At 44.8% G+C, this 16,651-nt stretch overlaps 1 protein-coding gene across 1 annotated transcript; it reads left to right on the top strand.

Annotated features, from left to right (window-relative positions):
* Positions 1 to 4,407: 4,407 nt before the first annotated feature.
* On the top strand, positions 4,408 to 15,839 carry LOC147301571 (uncharacterized). The gene has a single exon (XM_086281783.1). It carries the CDS (start codon positions 6,270 to 6,272, stop codon positions 8,775 to 8,777), a length of 2,508 nt encoding a protein of 835 aa, XP_086137909.1. The 5' UTR covers positions 4,408 to 6,269; the 3' UTR covers positions 8,778 to 15,839.
* Positions 15,840 to 16,651: the final 812 nt, after the last annotated feature.

Below are 16,651 nucleotides of genomic sequence, written 5' to 3'. Positions count from 1 at the left end.
CCAAGACCAAAGCCCCCGAGGCCCAGCCAGGGGCTTTTTTAAACTCTGAATTCACAAAGAGATTCAGTCCAGCACATTTTTTCCCCTCAGAGTGATGTTTACAATAAATAAAGTCCCAGACTGAGAATCAGTTTTAAGCATAGTAAGCAAGCAAGATCAAAAGATTTGTTGTCATTGTAATGATGCATGAACACATGTTATGTATGCCACAAAATGGCCTCTGTGAGATGCACTTCACCCACGTACACACACACACACACACACACAAACACAGTTTGTTACTGCCAGATGCAACGTTTATTCTGAGTTTTTATTCGTTTTGACAGTCCACCGTCTGGACAGCTCCCGTCTCAGCTGATCCCCACTTCCCCTCCGCTCCTCTCCCGTCTCACAAAAAAGGAGAAGGAAACCGTCATCAGCCCAAACTCCATCAACTGTGTTCTCACCTGCCTCTCCAGCACCACCCTGTTGAGCTCACTGCACCACTCCTTCCCTGCAGCCGCGCCCAGGGCCACACCTCCGCCACAGCCTCCTTACAAGAATGTGTTAAGTTCTAATAGTGACCAGTAGGAAACCACCACACACACTGAAAATGGAGTAACGCAAGATTTATTTTTCCTCTAAAGCAGACTAGTGGCTGAAGACAAAGTTCTGGACTGCAATCAAAGGCCCAAAGCTGCCATGGTTAGAAATGTTAGACTGGCTACACACAGGAAAAAGTGGTACGTCAAGGGAAAGAGCAGCCAAACACATATCAATCTTGCATTTTTCTGAGAAAGGCTTTCCATCCACCTTATCAGGGCTTCTGTTATTAAGGAGTAGGTTTCCACACCAGATCCTGGGACTTCAGCTCTCAAACTTCAGAAGTTTGAGAGCTGAAGTCTTTACCAACTTCCTCTCATTGGTTACTTTTTAATTCCAGAGTAGGCTATTCCTCCATGAACTCAGCACACCGAGCATCTCCACTCCAGTAATTTTATCACAGCAAATCCACAGGAATCCTGATTAAAACGAGTCCTCCCTCCAGTGTCATTTGATTATTTTAAAAGCAAAAACTTCCAGGTTAGGTTAAAAATAATTTCCTTTGAAATGTGCACTTTTCTCATGTCTCATGTCAACTGGCTTCCATGCTGTAACAGTGCACTCCAAAGAGCTGGCAGCTGGACTAGAGTAGAATCTCCACTCCACATGGTTGTGGCCCACACCTCACAGCTCACACAAAAACACTAAAGCATGCGATTATTAAAATGAAAAATAATACCAACCCAATGCTTAGTGGGGGATTTTCTCAATTTTCCACCATGCCACATTCTGCAACACACACAAATCAAGTGAATCCACCCTAAAGATTGTTCATTAGCTCAGCAACCCTCTGCTGAGGTTTCATTGAAATGAATTACACTGAATTATAAGTGTGGTTGGGTGGGTTGTGCTCTCTGCTTTGATTCTTCTCTCTCCTTCTCTGGAGGATGATGTTAGCTGTCAGTAGTTTGTGGTGGTAAACTCAGGTGGTTTGATTGTGTTTCACAACAGCTACAGGTAAGCTGCATGTCTGCACCTTATTGTAGGTTACCCACACTTTGGTTTATAGTGTAACCGCCTCTTAATTCCAGCTGCTGTGTAGGAAACATCATTCCTACAGTTGCAATCATTAAATGCAGAATAATAGGACTATTTTATTTTTAGCACTCTGTCTCCAGTGGCAGCTGGTGTTGATGCCTTTTGGCATTCTGGCCACACTTAAAATTAAGAGTTTACAACCTGCAGCGGTCTGTTCTCAGATCTGCTGTCTTGCCTGCATTGTCCTCTCTGGAAAAGAGCAGCTAGGGGTGGAACTTTTCTCCCAGAGATTTCCTGGGGCCTGGGTTCTGGTTGCCATTTTCTATTATAGAGTGATTGTTTTGCCAGAGCTATCGCGGGTGAAACTGATGCTACACAGTTCAGGTGGCAGCCTTGTAGGGTTTTATTTCTCACCTCTGAGCCCCTGTTGGACAGCACAGCATGGCGAAGATGATGTCACATCCTATGGTGTGATCATGTCAGTTTTTATAGCCATTTTAATGACATTCCAGAAGCTGAGAAATATTAAAATATACAAAGGGAGATGAAAAGAGGAAAAAAAGATTCTTCTCCTGCTATATCAGCGCTTATGTGGTGGTACTCTCTGAGTGGCAACACCTATCGTTCAGGAGAATATTGTAGTGGCTATTCAGCTCTCTTGGTTGCTGTGGGCGGCCGGCGTCTCCTTTAGTACATTCTGCTACTAACACTCACACACATCCTCTCTCTCTCTCTGTCTGTAACTCTCTCTCTCTCTCTCTCTCTCTCTCTCTCTCACACACACACACACACACAGCAAAATTGTATATTTGTCTACAGAAAGTATACGGTGCTCCTCTAGGGAAACCAAATATGTCTGGCACAACAAAACATTCAGACCATAATTTTGCCTGTTACAACTGGCAGGACATGTTTAAACAAACAAACAAACAAACAAACAAACAAACAAACAAACAAACAAACAAACAAACAAACAAGCAAGCAAGCAAGCAAGCAAGCAAACAAACAAACAAACAAACAAACAAACAAACAAACAAACCTGTGTGGCCTTTGGATATTTTAGCTTGTGGATATGGACAATACTTTTATTTTTATTGCACAAAAGGATGAGAGTATGAAGTGGAGACTGCTCCAGGACAGAAACAACTGCAGTATACTGTTAACACAACTTTGGCTTCTCGCCTCCACTTGCTAATGCTAAGTTAGCCAAGAACCCAGAATTATTTTGTTTTGTAAAAGTTGTAAAGGTGAAATATTCTTTTTGGGAAGACCAGAGAGCAGGGCATTACAGTAATCAATGCGACTGGTAATAAAAGCATGCATCAGCATCTCCGTGTTGGCCCGAGAGAGAATAGGGTGGACTCTGGCTATATTTTTTAGATGATAAAATCCAAATTTGGTTACATGTTTAATATGTGGGATAAAACCAAGCTCAGAGTCGAAAATAACACCCAGGCATTTTCACTTGTAGTGAAGGACATAGTGAAAATGCCTGTAATTTAGACAAGAGTTTCTCTTTCTGAGCCTCAGGACCGATGATTAAAATTTCAGTTTTTGCCCTGGTTAAGCTGCAAAAAGTTTTCTGCCATTTTATATCTAGAATACAGTTAATACAGTGTTGAATACAGTGTTGTTGGCTTTGTTTTCATACCTAAGTACTAAGAGAAAAATCATGTGTGTCCTCATTATTATAGGGATTTGTGTTGTTGTGTGGGGCTGGAGCCTCAGGTATATACTGTCAAATAGTAATTATGAGTGTGGTTCAGGTTTTTTGTTTTTTTTAAGTAATATGAAAGTAATGTAACAGGTAGTATAATGAATGTCTTTCTCCTGGGTGTAATTAAGTGCATTACTTTTAAGAAAAATGTTTTGTGTAGGAACCTTTTTACTTTACTTTACTGAGTAATGTCCCAACACTGATCGCAACAAAGAGGGACATACCTCCAACATGCACAAATATTTGACCACACAGAATTAATTTGCATGAATGTAAGTAATGTCTTTGATATTCTGCTTAGTGGTGGTGGTGACTCTCAAAGTGGAGTCAGTGAGAATCAATAAGGAATCCAGTCGATAAATGATATCAATAATGTGTGAGCAGGAGATATTTTATTTTGTATTCACATAATTAGTTATCATTGATTAATCATTTACCATTGTGGAATCTGATGACAGTATAATCTTTGCTTTATATCTATGGTAATCTGAGTAAAGAGTAATGGATGCATATTATCATCATTGTAATCAAGTCTCAAATGGTATCCATAGCATTGTATTCACCGTCCAAAGAGGAGAGACCTTGTTCTAATTCATTTGCAGGCCTACATCAGAACATGCACATACAGAGTTATGTAAACACGCACGTTCGCACACACACTTATTTACACAGGGAGGTCATGTCAGGACATTCTCTAGTTGGACACACAGGCTCACAGAACTGCACAACATGATATGTCACACACTTGTGTTCTCTAAAGTATCATCTGATGTTTGTATAAGGAGAACTTTGGACTATGGGGAGACTGTTATCATTTCCAGTAAAGATCCAACTGTGATGTCATAATGGCAATATAAGGAGTCGGGATGGTTCAGTTGACGAAGGATTGTATTGCAACTTGTCTTCCCACACTGACTGCGCAAAGTGTGTAATAAAGGTCACTATTTTTTGACACCTACACGGACTCGGCTGTTTTTCCTTCTTACCCAAACTGAACCAGACGTAACAACTTGGTGCCGAAACTCCGGTTGGGGGAGAAGGGAGCTTGCAGCTCGTCGTTGAGGTGACAAACAGGGGCGAAGGCCAGCAGCCTATCTGAGTGACGCCAGTCGACATAAAAAAAGGTGAGTGCCACCTGTTGATTTTTATCCAAAGGCGCTATATTGGAAGTTAAAACTAAATTTAATTAAATAATATTCACTCAGTCTGGGCTTCTGGCGTTGGTCCATAGTGATCTTGAGTAATTAGGTTTAAAATAGGGTATAGTAGTCTGACTAAATTCATTGCTGTTTATTTTGGGGGTGAATTTTGAGTTAAGAGGTTATGTGTTTAATTTAATACGGTTTAAAGAGTTTGAAGGAAAGTTGACTGGGTGCCAGCCGGATCAGCAGCTAGTGTAGGGCATTTGGTTTTAATTGGGTAGCAAAAACGCGGTTTTGGGCTTCAGATAATTAAACGGGGGGGCTGAAAGCTCACCGTGAGGCTTTTAAAACAAGTAAATTTATTTAGGACTGGAGACGTGCTCTCCTAGGAATGCAGTTCGTCCAGCAGGTGGCACTGACCCCTAATTGCGGACGCGTGGTTAGGTTTTAGCCCGGAGTTGGCCTTCCGCGGGGATTCGGACTCCCGTCAAAAAAGGCTAGACAATCAATGGGTGATTGTCTTATACTGCATTTTTTGATCGACAGGGTCGCGGACCCGGCCGGGACCTTTTAACGTGGCTGCCTTGTGAGTTTTAAGTATAGCTGAAGGCGTGGGTTTGATACTAGCGCCAGAGGTGGAGCTCCTTTCCAGCCGCGGGACACGGTTATAAAGAAAAGTAGAATTTAGTAATGTGACCGTTTTCAAGGCGGCGTACTTGAAACGTTAATTGACCAGCAAGGGCGCGGCCCTGGGCTATAGATGCTTATAAATCAGTCTAAAATATAGGAACACCGCTAGAGAAATATACGAGATAAGTGGTTCTGGCATGCGGTGTGTTTATACGGGCCCGTGTGTATATTGTATGTAAATTACCCGTGTGTGTGTGTGTGCATTTAAAAGTGTAAATTGTATAAACTGTCTTGTGTTGTTGAATTTCTTCTGTGTGGATCCAGAGTGTGAAAAAACGAAAACGCCTTTCTCTTCTCTCGCTGTTAGAAGAGAGGTGTGTGTGTGTGTGTGTGTATTTCTTCTTAGGAGAAAGGAGGGGTTGTGTGGTGCTGCGCAGTAGCGGGCACACGCGCGCGAGTACGAGCGGAGTGTGTGTGTGTGTGTACAGCTGCGGCCCTTGGTTTCATCTCTCTATTTCTCCATATTTGTCCTTCTGAGCTTCTTTTCGTTAGGTGAAAGGGGGTCTCAGAAGTGTGGTTAAGAGATTTCAGTATATTAAATAAACTAAACCTTGTAGTCTTGTGTTTGTGATTTCCTAATGTGACTATGGTTTAATAGAATTCCATGAGTAATGATCCCTTGTGTAAAACTCCAGTAAGGTAGGAGTGCGGGGGATAAAATATCTTGACAAAATTTGAGAATTGTGGGTGATTGCTGGGAGATTTTTAGTTGGGGCGTATTTCCTTCTCTACCTGGAAGAGGCAGAGATCTGTCCTTTATTTGATGTTGTGTAAATAAAGCTTTTAAAAGTTGGTTGAGTCTCTCGTATAAGGAGGGAAAACGGTGCATGGTAGATTGTCTGGGTTATTTTTGTATGTGAAAACTTTGTAGTCGTTAGGGAAGTGAATGTGAGAGTGAATTTTCGCTGGCTTTGCGTGCTTAAAACTGTTATATTAGACGTTTGTCAAGCTTTTAGCTTGAAAGGGGGATTAGACAGTGTGTGTGTGAGTGAAGGTGCGTCTGTGGGCGGTCTCTCTCTCTCAGGCTGGAGCCTAGCGGAAGTTCGGCTTGACCAGCTTGTGAGATTCTGACTGCCGAAAGGAAAATACAACGAGGCAACCCCTAAGGGAGGAGCCTAAGACCGGCCATTTTGGTAAGGTAAGTGAGGTCAAAAAGCAAAATGGCTGAAGAGGAAAAGGCGACCCCTGGTGGAGGAAAGAGATACAAGCCACTGAAGGAGCAAATACAGGAATTGAAGAAAGCCATTAAAATGACTGAAGGGACTTCTTCAAAAGAGATTGCTCGTCAGTGTCAGGATTTAGAAAAAGAAGTGAAGGAATTATGTGAAAATCAACAGAAGACATTGGAGGACAGAATCCCTCTGTATTCCATCTTTCAACTGGAAGGGGAAAAATGTGAAGAAAGGATCAAGGAGCTTGAAGAGGAACCCTTAGGACGTTTCCAGGGGAGGAAAATAAAGGCTGAAAAGAAACTTATGATGGAAAAACAAAGTAAGTATTGTAAGCTTATGATTATCTCCCAAGGTGTTTCTCACTGGATGCAAGAGGAAGTGAACGACATCAAGCCAGCCTTAAAAAAGGAAGCTGAGGCTGAGGGAAAGCTATATCCCAGCCTGAAGGACTTCCTGAGTGCCCCACCCCCTCCTTATATTTGTCCAGTGGTGGCTCTGGAGGGTGGTACTATGTGGGGGCCGGAAGGAAGAACAGGAAAAGTGACAGGTGGAATTGTCAATTTACAGGAGAATCCTCCACCATCGACATCTGCTCCAGCCACAGTGGAGGCAGACACAGGAGTAGTGCAGTCTCAATCAGGGGCACCTGCACAGAAAGCGATGCAGTCTCAATCAGCGGCAGCTGCATCAGAGGTAAGCCAGCTTCACCCAGTTGCTGGGACATCACAAGGAATCACTACACGGGGGTTGATCTTGATTCCTCCCTCTCTTTTTAGCCCAGATAGAGCTACAGAAGAAGCTCAACCTGTGGCGTCTACAAGTACCGGTCAGGTGACATCGCAACAGCCCAGCCAGGAAAATCCATCCCAGGAGGTCTGGACTTCAGAGGAAGACTCACCTTCAATGCAGTATCAGAGGGCGCCATCAAAGGCGACCCGTAAAACTAATCAGAGGTCAACGGTTGATGATTCTGAGAAAGAACAGTGGCAAGGCCACGTTTTTGGAAAACAATCTGACAATCGGGAGGCCGTGATACAGCTGGAACGCCTCTTTAGAAAATTAGAGGAGGAAGGCGTAGCAACCCCACGTAGCGTAGCACAAACACTTTATGCCTTGGAAAAGGACTTGGCGGCCTCAGTAAAAACCAACACACGAAAATCCAGAGAAGTGTCAAACCTGCAAAGGGGAGGATTTGCCCCAACTTTTCAGGCTCCCACAGGAATGACGACCCTTCGCTCTGGGAGGGTTTTGGAGGATCCAAGAGATAAAAGACCGTCTATCTTTGAGAAGAACCAGAGGAAGACTGTTGCATTGCCAACTGAAGAAGGGCAGGGTGACACAGAGGAGGAATTACCCCTCACAATGCCTTTATTGACGGGTGTAAGGGGTGAACCAGTCTACCACCCCTACAATATCAGAGATCTTGAGGCTCTGGTGAAGCAGCTGCCCCCAATCACGGAGGGAGGAGCCGCTTGGTTGAGGAGACTAGGAAGTCTTACAGAAGGAGAGGAATTGGCTCTGGGGGATTTCCGAGCTATCGGTGGGAGGACCTTCAGAGGAGGAGGCCTCGCAGATGTAGAAGAGATAGCAAGAACTGTATGCCAACCAAACGACGTCCCCTATGCAAGGGTGCGAAATGCTCTCTCTGACGCAGTGCGTGAGAAGTATCCGACTCATAACATGGGCACTACACCTAGGATTGTTTGGACTCCAGAACATTCTCCTAGAGAGTTTATGGAGCATGCAAAAGAACAGTGGATTCTTCAAACTGGTGAACATCCTGGGCGGGAAGGAGAACCAAGGGCGTGGTTCCGATCTGCAGTATTAGCAGGTCTCCCAGAACGAGTAAGAACAGATTTACAAAAGAATCCTGACTTTGCGGTGGCGGAGTCAGCAAAATGGGAGAGGCACGTTATACATCGACTTGAGCTGGAGAAAGACGAGGTGAACAAGAAGAAACAGGAGCTGGAGGAGGCGCAAGGGCACTTAGTGAAATTGAAATTGGCAGAGGCGAGAGAAAAACTAAACGAAAAGAAAAAGGAAACCAAAGATGGACCTAAGAAGATGCTGGTGGCGCAGCCACGGGGCGATTCGGGGCCTGATTGGCCAGATTTGAATCCGGTTCTGTACCCTGATGACCGATGGCCCGCCAATGAATTCCCAAGGCAAGGAAGACCCGCGGGGAATTGGGGGACTACTAGGTCGTTGAGGGGACGTGGTGGATCCCAAAGGGGAGGTGGACCAAGGGGCCGTGGTCTGGGGGGACCTATGCTGGACCCGAATGTATGCCGAAGGTGTGGAGGACGAGGACATTGGGCTCGTAATTGTCCTACGCCATGGCTACCAGAAACAGCTTATCCATCATCTCCCCAGGCACAGGGAACTTTTCGAGGCAGAGTGGGCCAGACAAGGGGACATCAAGCTCCGAACCCAGGCATGGCGCCAGCGGCTCAGTATCCCATGGGCTACTGGGGCGGAGAGGAGGAGCTGTACTGACGGGACCCACAGAGACCAGACAACATGGGAGTGGCAGATCCTATGTTGTCAATGAGTGTGGAAGGAGATGAAATGACCTTCCTTGTGGACACTGGGGCTACCTATTCAACACTGAAACAAAAACCAAACAGTGCCACACTTTCCAACCATGTGGTCAGTGTTGTCGGGTTCTCTGGGGTACCAATGACGCTGCCAACAACCAATCCAGCCCTGACGGTGCTGGGAAAACAGACATTGAAGCACAGCTACGTGGTGTCTCCCCATGTGCCTGTGAACTTGATGGGCAGGGATCTGCTCATCAAACTGGGGGCCACCATCATGTGTTCAGCTGATGGACTAACAGTTACACTTCCAGGAGGAAAAGAGTTTCCGTGCCTGGGGACATTTTCAAAGAACCAGTACTTGCTGAAAGACTGTGAACAAACGACCGCGGACATCTATTGGGGTCGTGTGGTGGAAGAAGGCATACTAAGACAATATCAGTTGTGGAAACCTTGGATTATGGCCTTGGCAGTCTTCTCTCTCCCCAGGGATCCGTTCCATGTCACCCTCTATTATGATAGAAATGATGATGAAATTTACAGGGACCTGTTCCAGTCTGACCTTGAAGGCCAGACTTGGAATGTGTGTTCTCAAAACATCTATGTCGGTCCGGAGGGCGTCGCGGCAGCAGTAAAATTAACCGACGAACAACGGCCTTGGTTCAAAATGGGACCTGATTCAGTGCCCCATATAACATTGGCGGTCCATGAGAGTCATCAGGCGAAGGAGCTGGGGACGATGGTCAAAAGAGCCCTCGAGGAACCTGGCTGGCAAGCTACTCAGATTCCAGACGTTTGGTACTCGCCAAAATGCAAAATTTATCGTATCACTTGTCAATCAGAGGACACAGTGATGTTAGAGCATGAACAAATCTCAAGAATCCATGGGAGGGAAAGAACAGATCATGCGGATGCAGTTGCCGCACTTGCGACTCTTCCTGACACCTTGTGGTCAGCAGGGCCTACGGATGTGGGCCAGGCAACGTGTTCGCCCGTTTTATTCCAGCTGAAGTCTGAAACTCCAATTTGGAAACCACAGTATAGGCAAAAGAGAGAAGCTGAGGAGGGAATTGCAGAAACCATTGAGGGGCTATTGAGAGTAGGGGTGCTTGAGCCCTCTCAATCCTACTGGAATACTCCTATTTTGCCAGTAGAGAAGCATGGGACAGGAAAGTACAGAATGGCACATGACTTAAGAGCCATCAACGCCATTTTACGTACTGACACGGTGCCAGTCCCAAACCCATACACAGCATTGACGGCATTAACACCAGACCAGAAGTGGTTTACATGTATTGATCTAGCGAATGCATTTTTCTGTCTCCCATTGCATGAGTCTCTGAGGGACATTTTTTCATTCACATATGGGGGACAACAGTACAGATACACAAGGTTGCCACAAGGGTTTGCACTTTCCCCTGGCATTTTCAACCAAGTGTTGAAAGAAGCTTTATCGCCATGCCATCTCCCAGAGGGGTGTTCACTAGTGCAATATGTTGATGATTTGCTCATTGCAGCTCCATCTGCTTCGGCATGCACGGCAGCTTCACTTACCATACTGAGGAGACTCGCTGAGTGCGGTTTCAAGGTCAGTAAAGAAAAGTTGCAGTTGGTCCGACCAGAAGTAACATTTCTGGGCCGTGTCATTGCTCACAAATCAGTGGGTCTGCTAAACACTCATCGTGATCAGATTTTGACACATCCAAGACCGCGTACGGTTAAGGAGTTGCTCTCATTCTTGGGGTTAACAGGATACAGCCGGCACTTCATTCCAAATTATGCAGGCAAAACAGCCCTGTTGAGGGATTTGGTAAAAACGGCAGGTGTCAGAAATCTTAAGGCTGAACTGCCATGGACATCGGCCACTGAGGCGGCGTTTATTGCATTAAAACAGGACTTATCCAGATCGGCTGATCTTGCTATTCCTAATTATGAACAACCCTTCTATCTTGATGTTTCTGAAACACACGGGATAGCTAATGGGGTGTTGTTTCAGAAAAAAGGGGGAGGAAGAGATGTACTTATGTACGTCAGCATCAGGCTGAATTCATTAGAGACAAGGCACCCGAGATGCACTCAGCATGCCATTGGGGTGTCAAAAATTATACAAAAGACAGCACATATAGTGAGGGACCATCCGTTGAAGGTGCTGACCACCCACAGTGTGGTGGCATATGTTAACTCACAAGCCTTCACCATGACACCTCTTACACAACAGAGAGTGTGTAAAGTTTTAGACGCTCCTAACTTGACCTTCACACATGAAGGAATTAACATGGCAGATTTAATGGAGTCAGGAGGAGAACCTCACGACTGCGCAAAGAGAGCTGAAGTGGACGAGAAGATAAGAGAAGACTTGAAAGCAGAACCTCTGACAGGAGCTGAAGATTGGTTCACTGATGGATGCTGCTACAGGGATGATGAAGGATTAAAAGCAGGCTACGCGGTAGTTTGCAGAAAAGGGGCTGCATTTGAAGTGAAGGAGGCTGGAAGACTTGAAGGGCAGCAGTCAGCCCAAAGAGCAGAAGTAATTGCTCTAAGTCGAGCTTTGAGACTTGCAAAAGGAAAAAGAGTCAACATTTACACGGACTCAGCTTATGCCTTTGGAGCGGCTCATGTCGAGCTGGCCCAATGGAGAAGAGCAGGATTCAGGACAGCAGATAACGCACCAATCTGCCACAAAAAAGAAATGGAGGAACTTGAGCAGGCCTTGGGAGATCCAGAGGAGGTGAGCATCATAAAATGCAAAGGCCACTCCTCAGGGACCGGCCTGATGGCCAGAGGAAATCAGGAAGCCGATCGAGCTGCAAAAGAGGCAGCGGGTTATAAAGCATCACGACAGATGGTACAAATAACGGTGGAAGAAGAATTAGGAGTTAACATGCTAGAGGAAGCCAGGAAGGCCCAAGGGGAGGCTGCCCCAGAAGAGAGGGGGATCTGGAAGAGTCGAGGAGCCTGGGAAGAAGGAGGTCTCTGGCGAGGACCTGATGGTCGACCAGTGTTGACAGCCAACTTAGCAAAACAGAAGATTGCCGAAGCGCACGGCCTTGGACATGTAGGTGTCGCCCAGATGGGGAGACATCTGTGCCATTGGTGGCATCCCTTTTTGAAGGATATGATCAAGGAGAAGGCTAGGACGTGTCTGATCTGTGGGAGGCACAATCCGAAGCCAGTGATTAAACCAGAGGCAGGTAAGTTCCCCATTCCAGAAAGACCAGGTGAAGAGATTGTCATTGACTTCACTGACATGATTGATCCAGGCCCAGGAGGAGTTCGATATCTACTGGTAAGTGTAGATGGTTTGACGGGCTGGCCTGAGGCATGGCCTACCAAGAGGGAGGATGCAAAAAGTGTGATTAAGTGTTTAATCAATCATTACATCCCCCGGCATGGTTTCCCTAAGCGGATTAGGTCCGACAATGGGACTCATTTCAAAAACAAAGATTTGGCAGAGGTAGAACAGAAGCTGGGGTTGCAACATAGATTTGGCACGGTATATCACCCCCAGTCGCAGGGAAAGGTAGAAAGAATGAATCTAAACCTGAAGAATAAAATTGCTAAGATTTCTGCTCACACGGGGCTAAATTGGGTAGCGGCCCTGCCAATTGCATTGATGATAATAAGATGTTGTGTTAATCAATCCACAGGTTTCACACCATATGAGCTGTTGACAGGACGACAGTTTCCAGGTCCTTGGACAACAGTACCGGCGGAAGAAAGTGTAAAAAGTAACAGAAAACATATTGAATGTTGGAAAGAATTAAAAGCTCTTGTGTCTAGTTTCACACAACAGGTTGGAGAAGGGGTGAAAGCGGAGGACAGGTCCATCCCCGATGCCAAGGCGGTGTGGCTGAAGGTCATTAAGCGAAAGTGGAGAGACCCGAGGTGGACCGGACCCTTCGAAGTAACTGCCCGAACCACCAGTGCTGTCCGTCTCAAGGGGAAAGGGGAGACCTGGTTCCATTGGTCTCAGTGTGCAGTCGCGGACGAGAGCTTGCTGGAGCTAGCCTCCACCCAATCGACGCAGGGGGGAACATAGAGCCAGAATAATACTCGTTCCACCTGTGCCACGGTCCTCCTCAGTAGTCTAACCTGAGTGAGGCGAAGAAAGAAGAGGAGCGTCACGCGCCAAGGAGGAATCCATTCCAGGCTCTTAAATAGGCTAGGGCTCTAGTCTAAAGTATTTGATAGTTTAAAGGGATCGTAATAGTTTTGTATGTTACTCGCATATTTCTATACTCATAACTTTATACTCTTCTTTTGGTAATTTTATCTTTTTAGTACAGAGTAAAAGTAAACGAGCCTGGGAACAGTCATCATGAAATTGTGGGAAAATTGGAGAATAATGGGGGTGTTGGGGTTAATAAGTGTTATAACGTGTTTCTTTGTTTTTTGGCAGACAGGTGAATTGCCCAGACACAGAGGTTTATCCGCTCCAGAGCCCGAACCGATCAAATCGTCGAAAAAAGTCAAGCGTACGGTTGGTTCAGGTGGGGATGATGGGTGTCTCAAAGCCAGTGGCGGAGTCGAGTTTGGGTATGTTAATGGATCCACAACAGCGTTCACATTTGATTTGTGTGAGGTAATTAAATGCTCGGGTGACGGGAGTAGTTGGAGAACATATAATGTGTGGGTTTGTTATCATCCAATGATGTGTTACCCTAAGTCGGTGTGGGGCCCATCATGGGATAGTGACATCTACACCTATGTAACGGATCAGTGGTGTTCTTGGCAGGATGTGGTCGCGTGGACAGGGGTAGGATGGCAGCCAACGGTGCCACCGGCCCTTGAAGGAATAGCTATTCAGAGAGATTATTCTGTTACAAATAACCCTATTACTCTTTCCCTAGGACCATGGAGTGAACTCCCTGAACCTGGGTTTGATGGAGGTGCGTTTTATTTAGTAGTAGGGGTAGATAAAGTAGGGACAGATCCATTCGGGTTAATTCGGGTGAATTTATTTAATCCCAGGTCTAAACCGCTGGGAAATGACTCAGCACTGAATCTCACAGTGCAAACGGATCCCGTAGGGACAGTTACTTACAAGGATCCAGAAGAAAAATGGTTTGTTGCCACTGATTATACTAGGTTAAAACCTCAGGAGTTGATAGAGCGTGCCACAGGCTTTGGAGATAGGAATCTTTGGTTAGATTGGGTGGCTCAAAATGCAAAGGAGCAGAAAGTGGTTGATTGTGTTGCTTGTGCTACCGCTCGACCACATTTGTTTACTGAACCTGCTCCTCTGTATCCAGAGGATGAGTGGGGATATAAGTGCATGTTGAGATTAACTAGAGAGGCGGTGGACACAGGTAACTGCACCACTTTATCAGGTTTATATCCGCCAATTGATAAACGTACACAACCAGGTTCATTCACACCAAAACGAGATAATTATACATGTTTTGAGTTCTCTACAGACAGAGTGAGATTTAGGCTAGGAAGGATTGATCCAAGCTGGTGTCAGAGGACAATCACCGGTAGGACTACCAATGATGTAAGTGACCCAAGCACAATTATAGGCACCTGGGCGAGAGGTGGGCTATATTATTATTGTGGGGAGTATACCCTTTTGGTGCAGGTTCCCTTGGGGAGTGTGGGAACGTGTGCTCTGGTGCGCCTAGCTGCACCTTTGATGCTCATAGGCAGTAGGCTAGAGACAATTCCACAGCAAGGCGCAGATGTGTCTACAGCCAGGCGGAGGAGAGCTACAGGGGCTATCCACAAGTATGATCCAAGACGGGACTCGCCAACCTGGATAGACTCAATAGGAGTTCCCAGAGGAGTTCCAGATGAGTATAAGTTAGTTGATCAGATAGCGGCTGGGTTTGAAAGTGTGTTTTTGTGGGTGACTCCAAATAAAAACGTTGATCGCATTAATTATGTTCATTATAATGTGTTGAGACTCTCTAATCTCACTAGGGACGCGGTGGAAGGTCTTGCAGAACAATTAGGTCCGACGTCGTTAATGGGAATCCAAAATCGCATGGCGCTGGACATGTTATTGGCTGAGAAGGGAGGTGTGTGTGCGATGTTCGGAAATTTATGTTGCACCTTTATTCCCAACAATACAGCTCCGGACGGAACGGTCACGCGGGCGCTGGAGAATTTGAAAGCGTTATCTAGAACCATGCATGAGCAATCAGGCGTAAACTCGAGGCTGGGAGACTGGTTCACATCTGTTTTTGGGCAATATAAGGGATTGTTTATGTCTGCCATGTTTTCTCTTTTAGTTTTTCTAGGTTTATTGCTGTTCGGGTGTTGTCTCATTCCTCTGGTGAGGCAGGTGTTGGGTAATCTGGTGAGCAGGGCCATAGCTTCTGGTTCAGCTGGGTCAGCTGGTCCGGAACATATGATGCTGTTGCGAGAAGCCGCTTGGACGGAGGAGTGACACAATATCTCGAAATGTTGGCCTTTTTTCTAAAGGCCAAAGAGGAGGAGTGTGAGCAGGAGATATTTTATTTTGTATTCACATAATTAGTTATCATTGATTAATCATTTACCATTGTGGAATCTGATGACAGTATAATCTTTGCTTTATATCTATGGTAATCTGAGTAAAGAGTAATGGATGCATATTATCATCATTGTAATCAAGTCTCAAATGGTATCCATAGCATTGTATTCACCGTCCAAAGAGGAGAGACCTTGTTCTAATTCATTTGCAGGCCTACATCAGAACATGCACATACAGAGTTATGTAAACACGCACGTTCGCACACACACTTATTTACACAGGGAGGTCATGTCAGGACATTCTCTAGTTGGACACACAGGCTCACAGAACTGCACAACATGATATGTCACACACTTGTGTTCTCTAAAGTATCATCTGATGTTTGTATAAGGAGAACTTTGGACTATGGGGAGACTGTTATCATTTCCAGTAAAGATCCAGCTGTGATGTCATAATGGCAATATAAGGAGTCGGGATGGTTCAGTTGACGAAGGATTGTATTGCAACTTGTCTTCCCACACTGACTGCGCAAAGTGTGTAATAAAGGTCACTATTTTTTGACACCTACACGGACTCGGCTGTTTTTCCTTCTTACCCAAACTGAACCAGACGTAACAAATGGAATCAGAATCGCTAAATTCTTATTAATTTCGTCCTTACTGCTAGTATTTACTAATATCTTAGGACTCCACGCCTTCATCTAAATATGACAAAAGCAATCTGCAATAAAATGAGGATTTTGACTGGGTCAGTGTTTATATTCCATCTTTTACATACAGAAAACAGTTCAGAAAGAGATCAAATTATCATCATTTATGTCAGGCAAGCTTAAAAATCAGTTGATATAAACAGGGCCTAAGTATAGTTCACACAGAAAAATAACATAGTAAGCTCCTTCTTCACCCTTTAAATCATGTATTCACAGGCAGAAATTTCTAAGAATTTTAAATGAAACATCATAAAGTTATGCATTCATGTCTGTCTATATCTGTGTTAAATCTCTATGATCTCTAAAAATGATATAGATAGCTATTAATTTTCCTATTTCAAAGTAGGGACACTTTTTATGGATTCATGCAATACACTGCAATAAGACAAAAATATTGATTATATAAAGCTTGTATTGAAACAAAATTGAGAATTAAAAACCAGAGAAGTGCAAAGGAGACCTTATTTCTTAAAGCCCTTCTCACCCTAGCAGCTTTCTATCTACGTATTTACCTTTTCATTATCAAAGAGAGAAACAGCTTTAAAATTATGATTAAAAAAGTAGAAATCATTATAAATCAGAAACACTCTTTCCACTGATATATTTTCTAATTATGAAACATAAAACCTGAAACATAAAACCTGGTCATTGTATTAACTCAGAAGAATAT

This window comes from Aulonocara sp. 'chitande type north' Nkhata Bay, linkage group LG23 (genome assembly GCF_057382095.1).
Source record: "Aulonocara sp. 'chitande type north' Nkhata Bay isolate Kocher_YH1m ecotype deep benthic linkage group LG23, A_spYH_male_GT1.1, whole genome shotgun sequence".
NCBI classification, from domain to species: Eukaryota; Metazoa; Chordata; class Actinopteri; order Cichliformes; family Cichlidae; genus Aulonocara; species Aulonocara sp. 'chitande type north' Nkhata Bay.
Note: the sequence above shows the minus strand (reverse complement) of the source record. Positions and strands in the feature narration are given on the sequence as shown.

Bases quoted from the DNA above. Each gene is read 5' to 3' on its own strand.
- LOC147301571 (XM_086281783.1), top strand. From the start codon at position 6,270: ATGGCTGAAGAGGAAAAGGCGACCCCTGGTGGAGGAAAGAGATACAAG.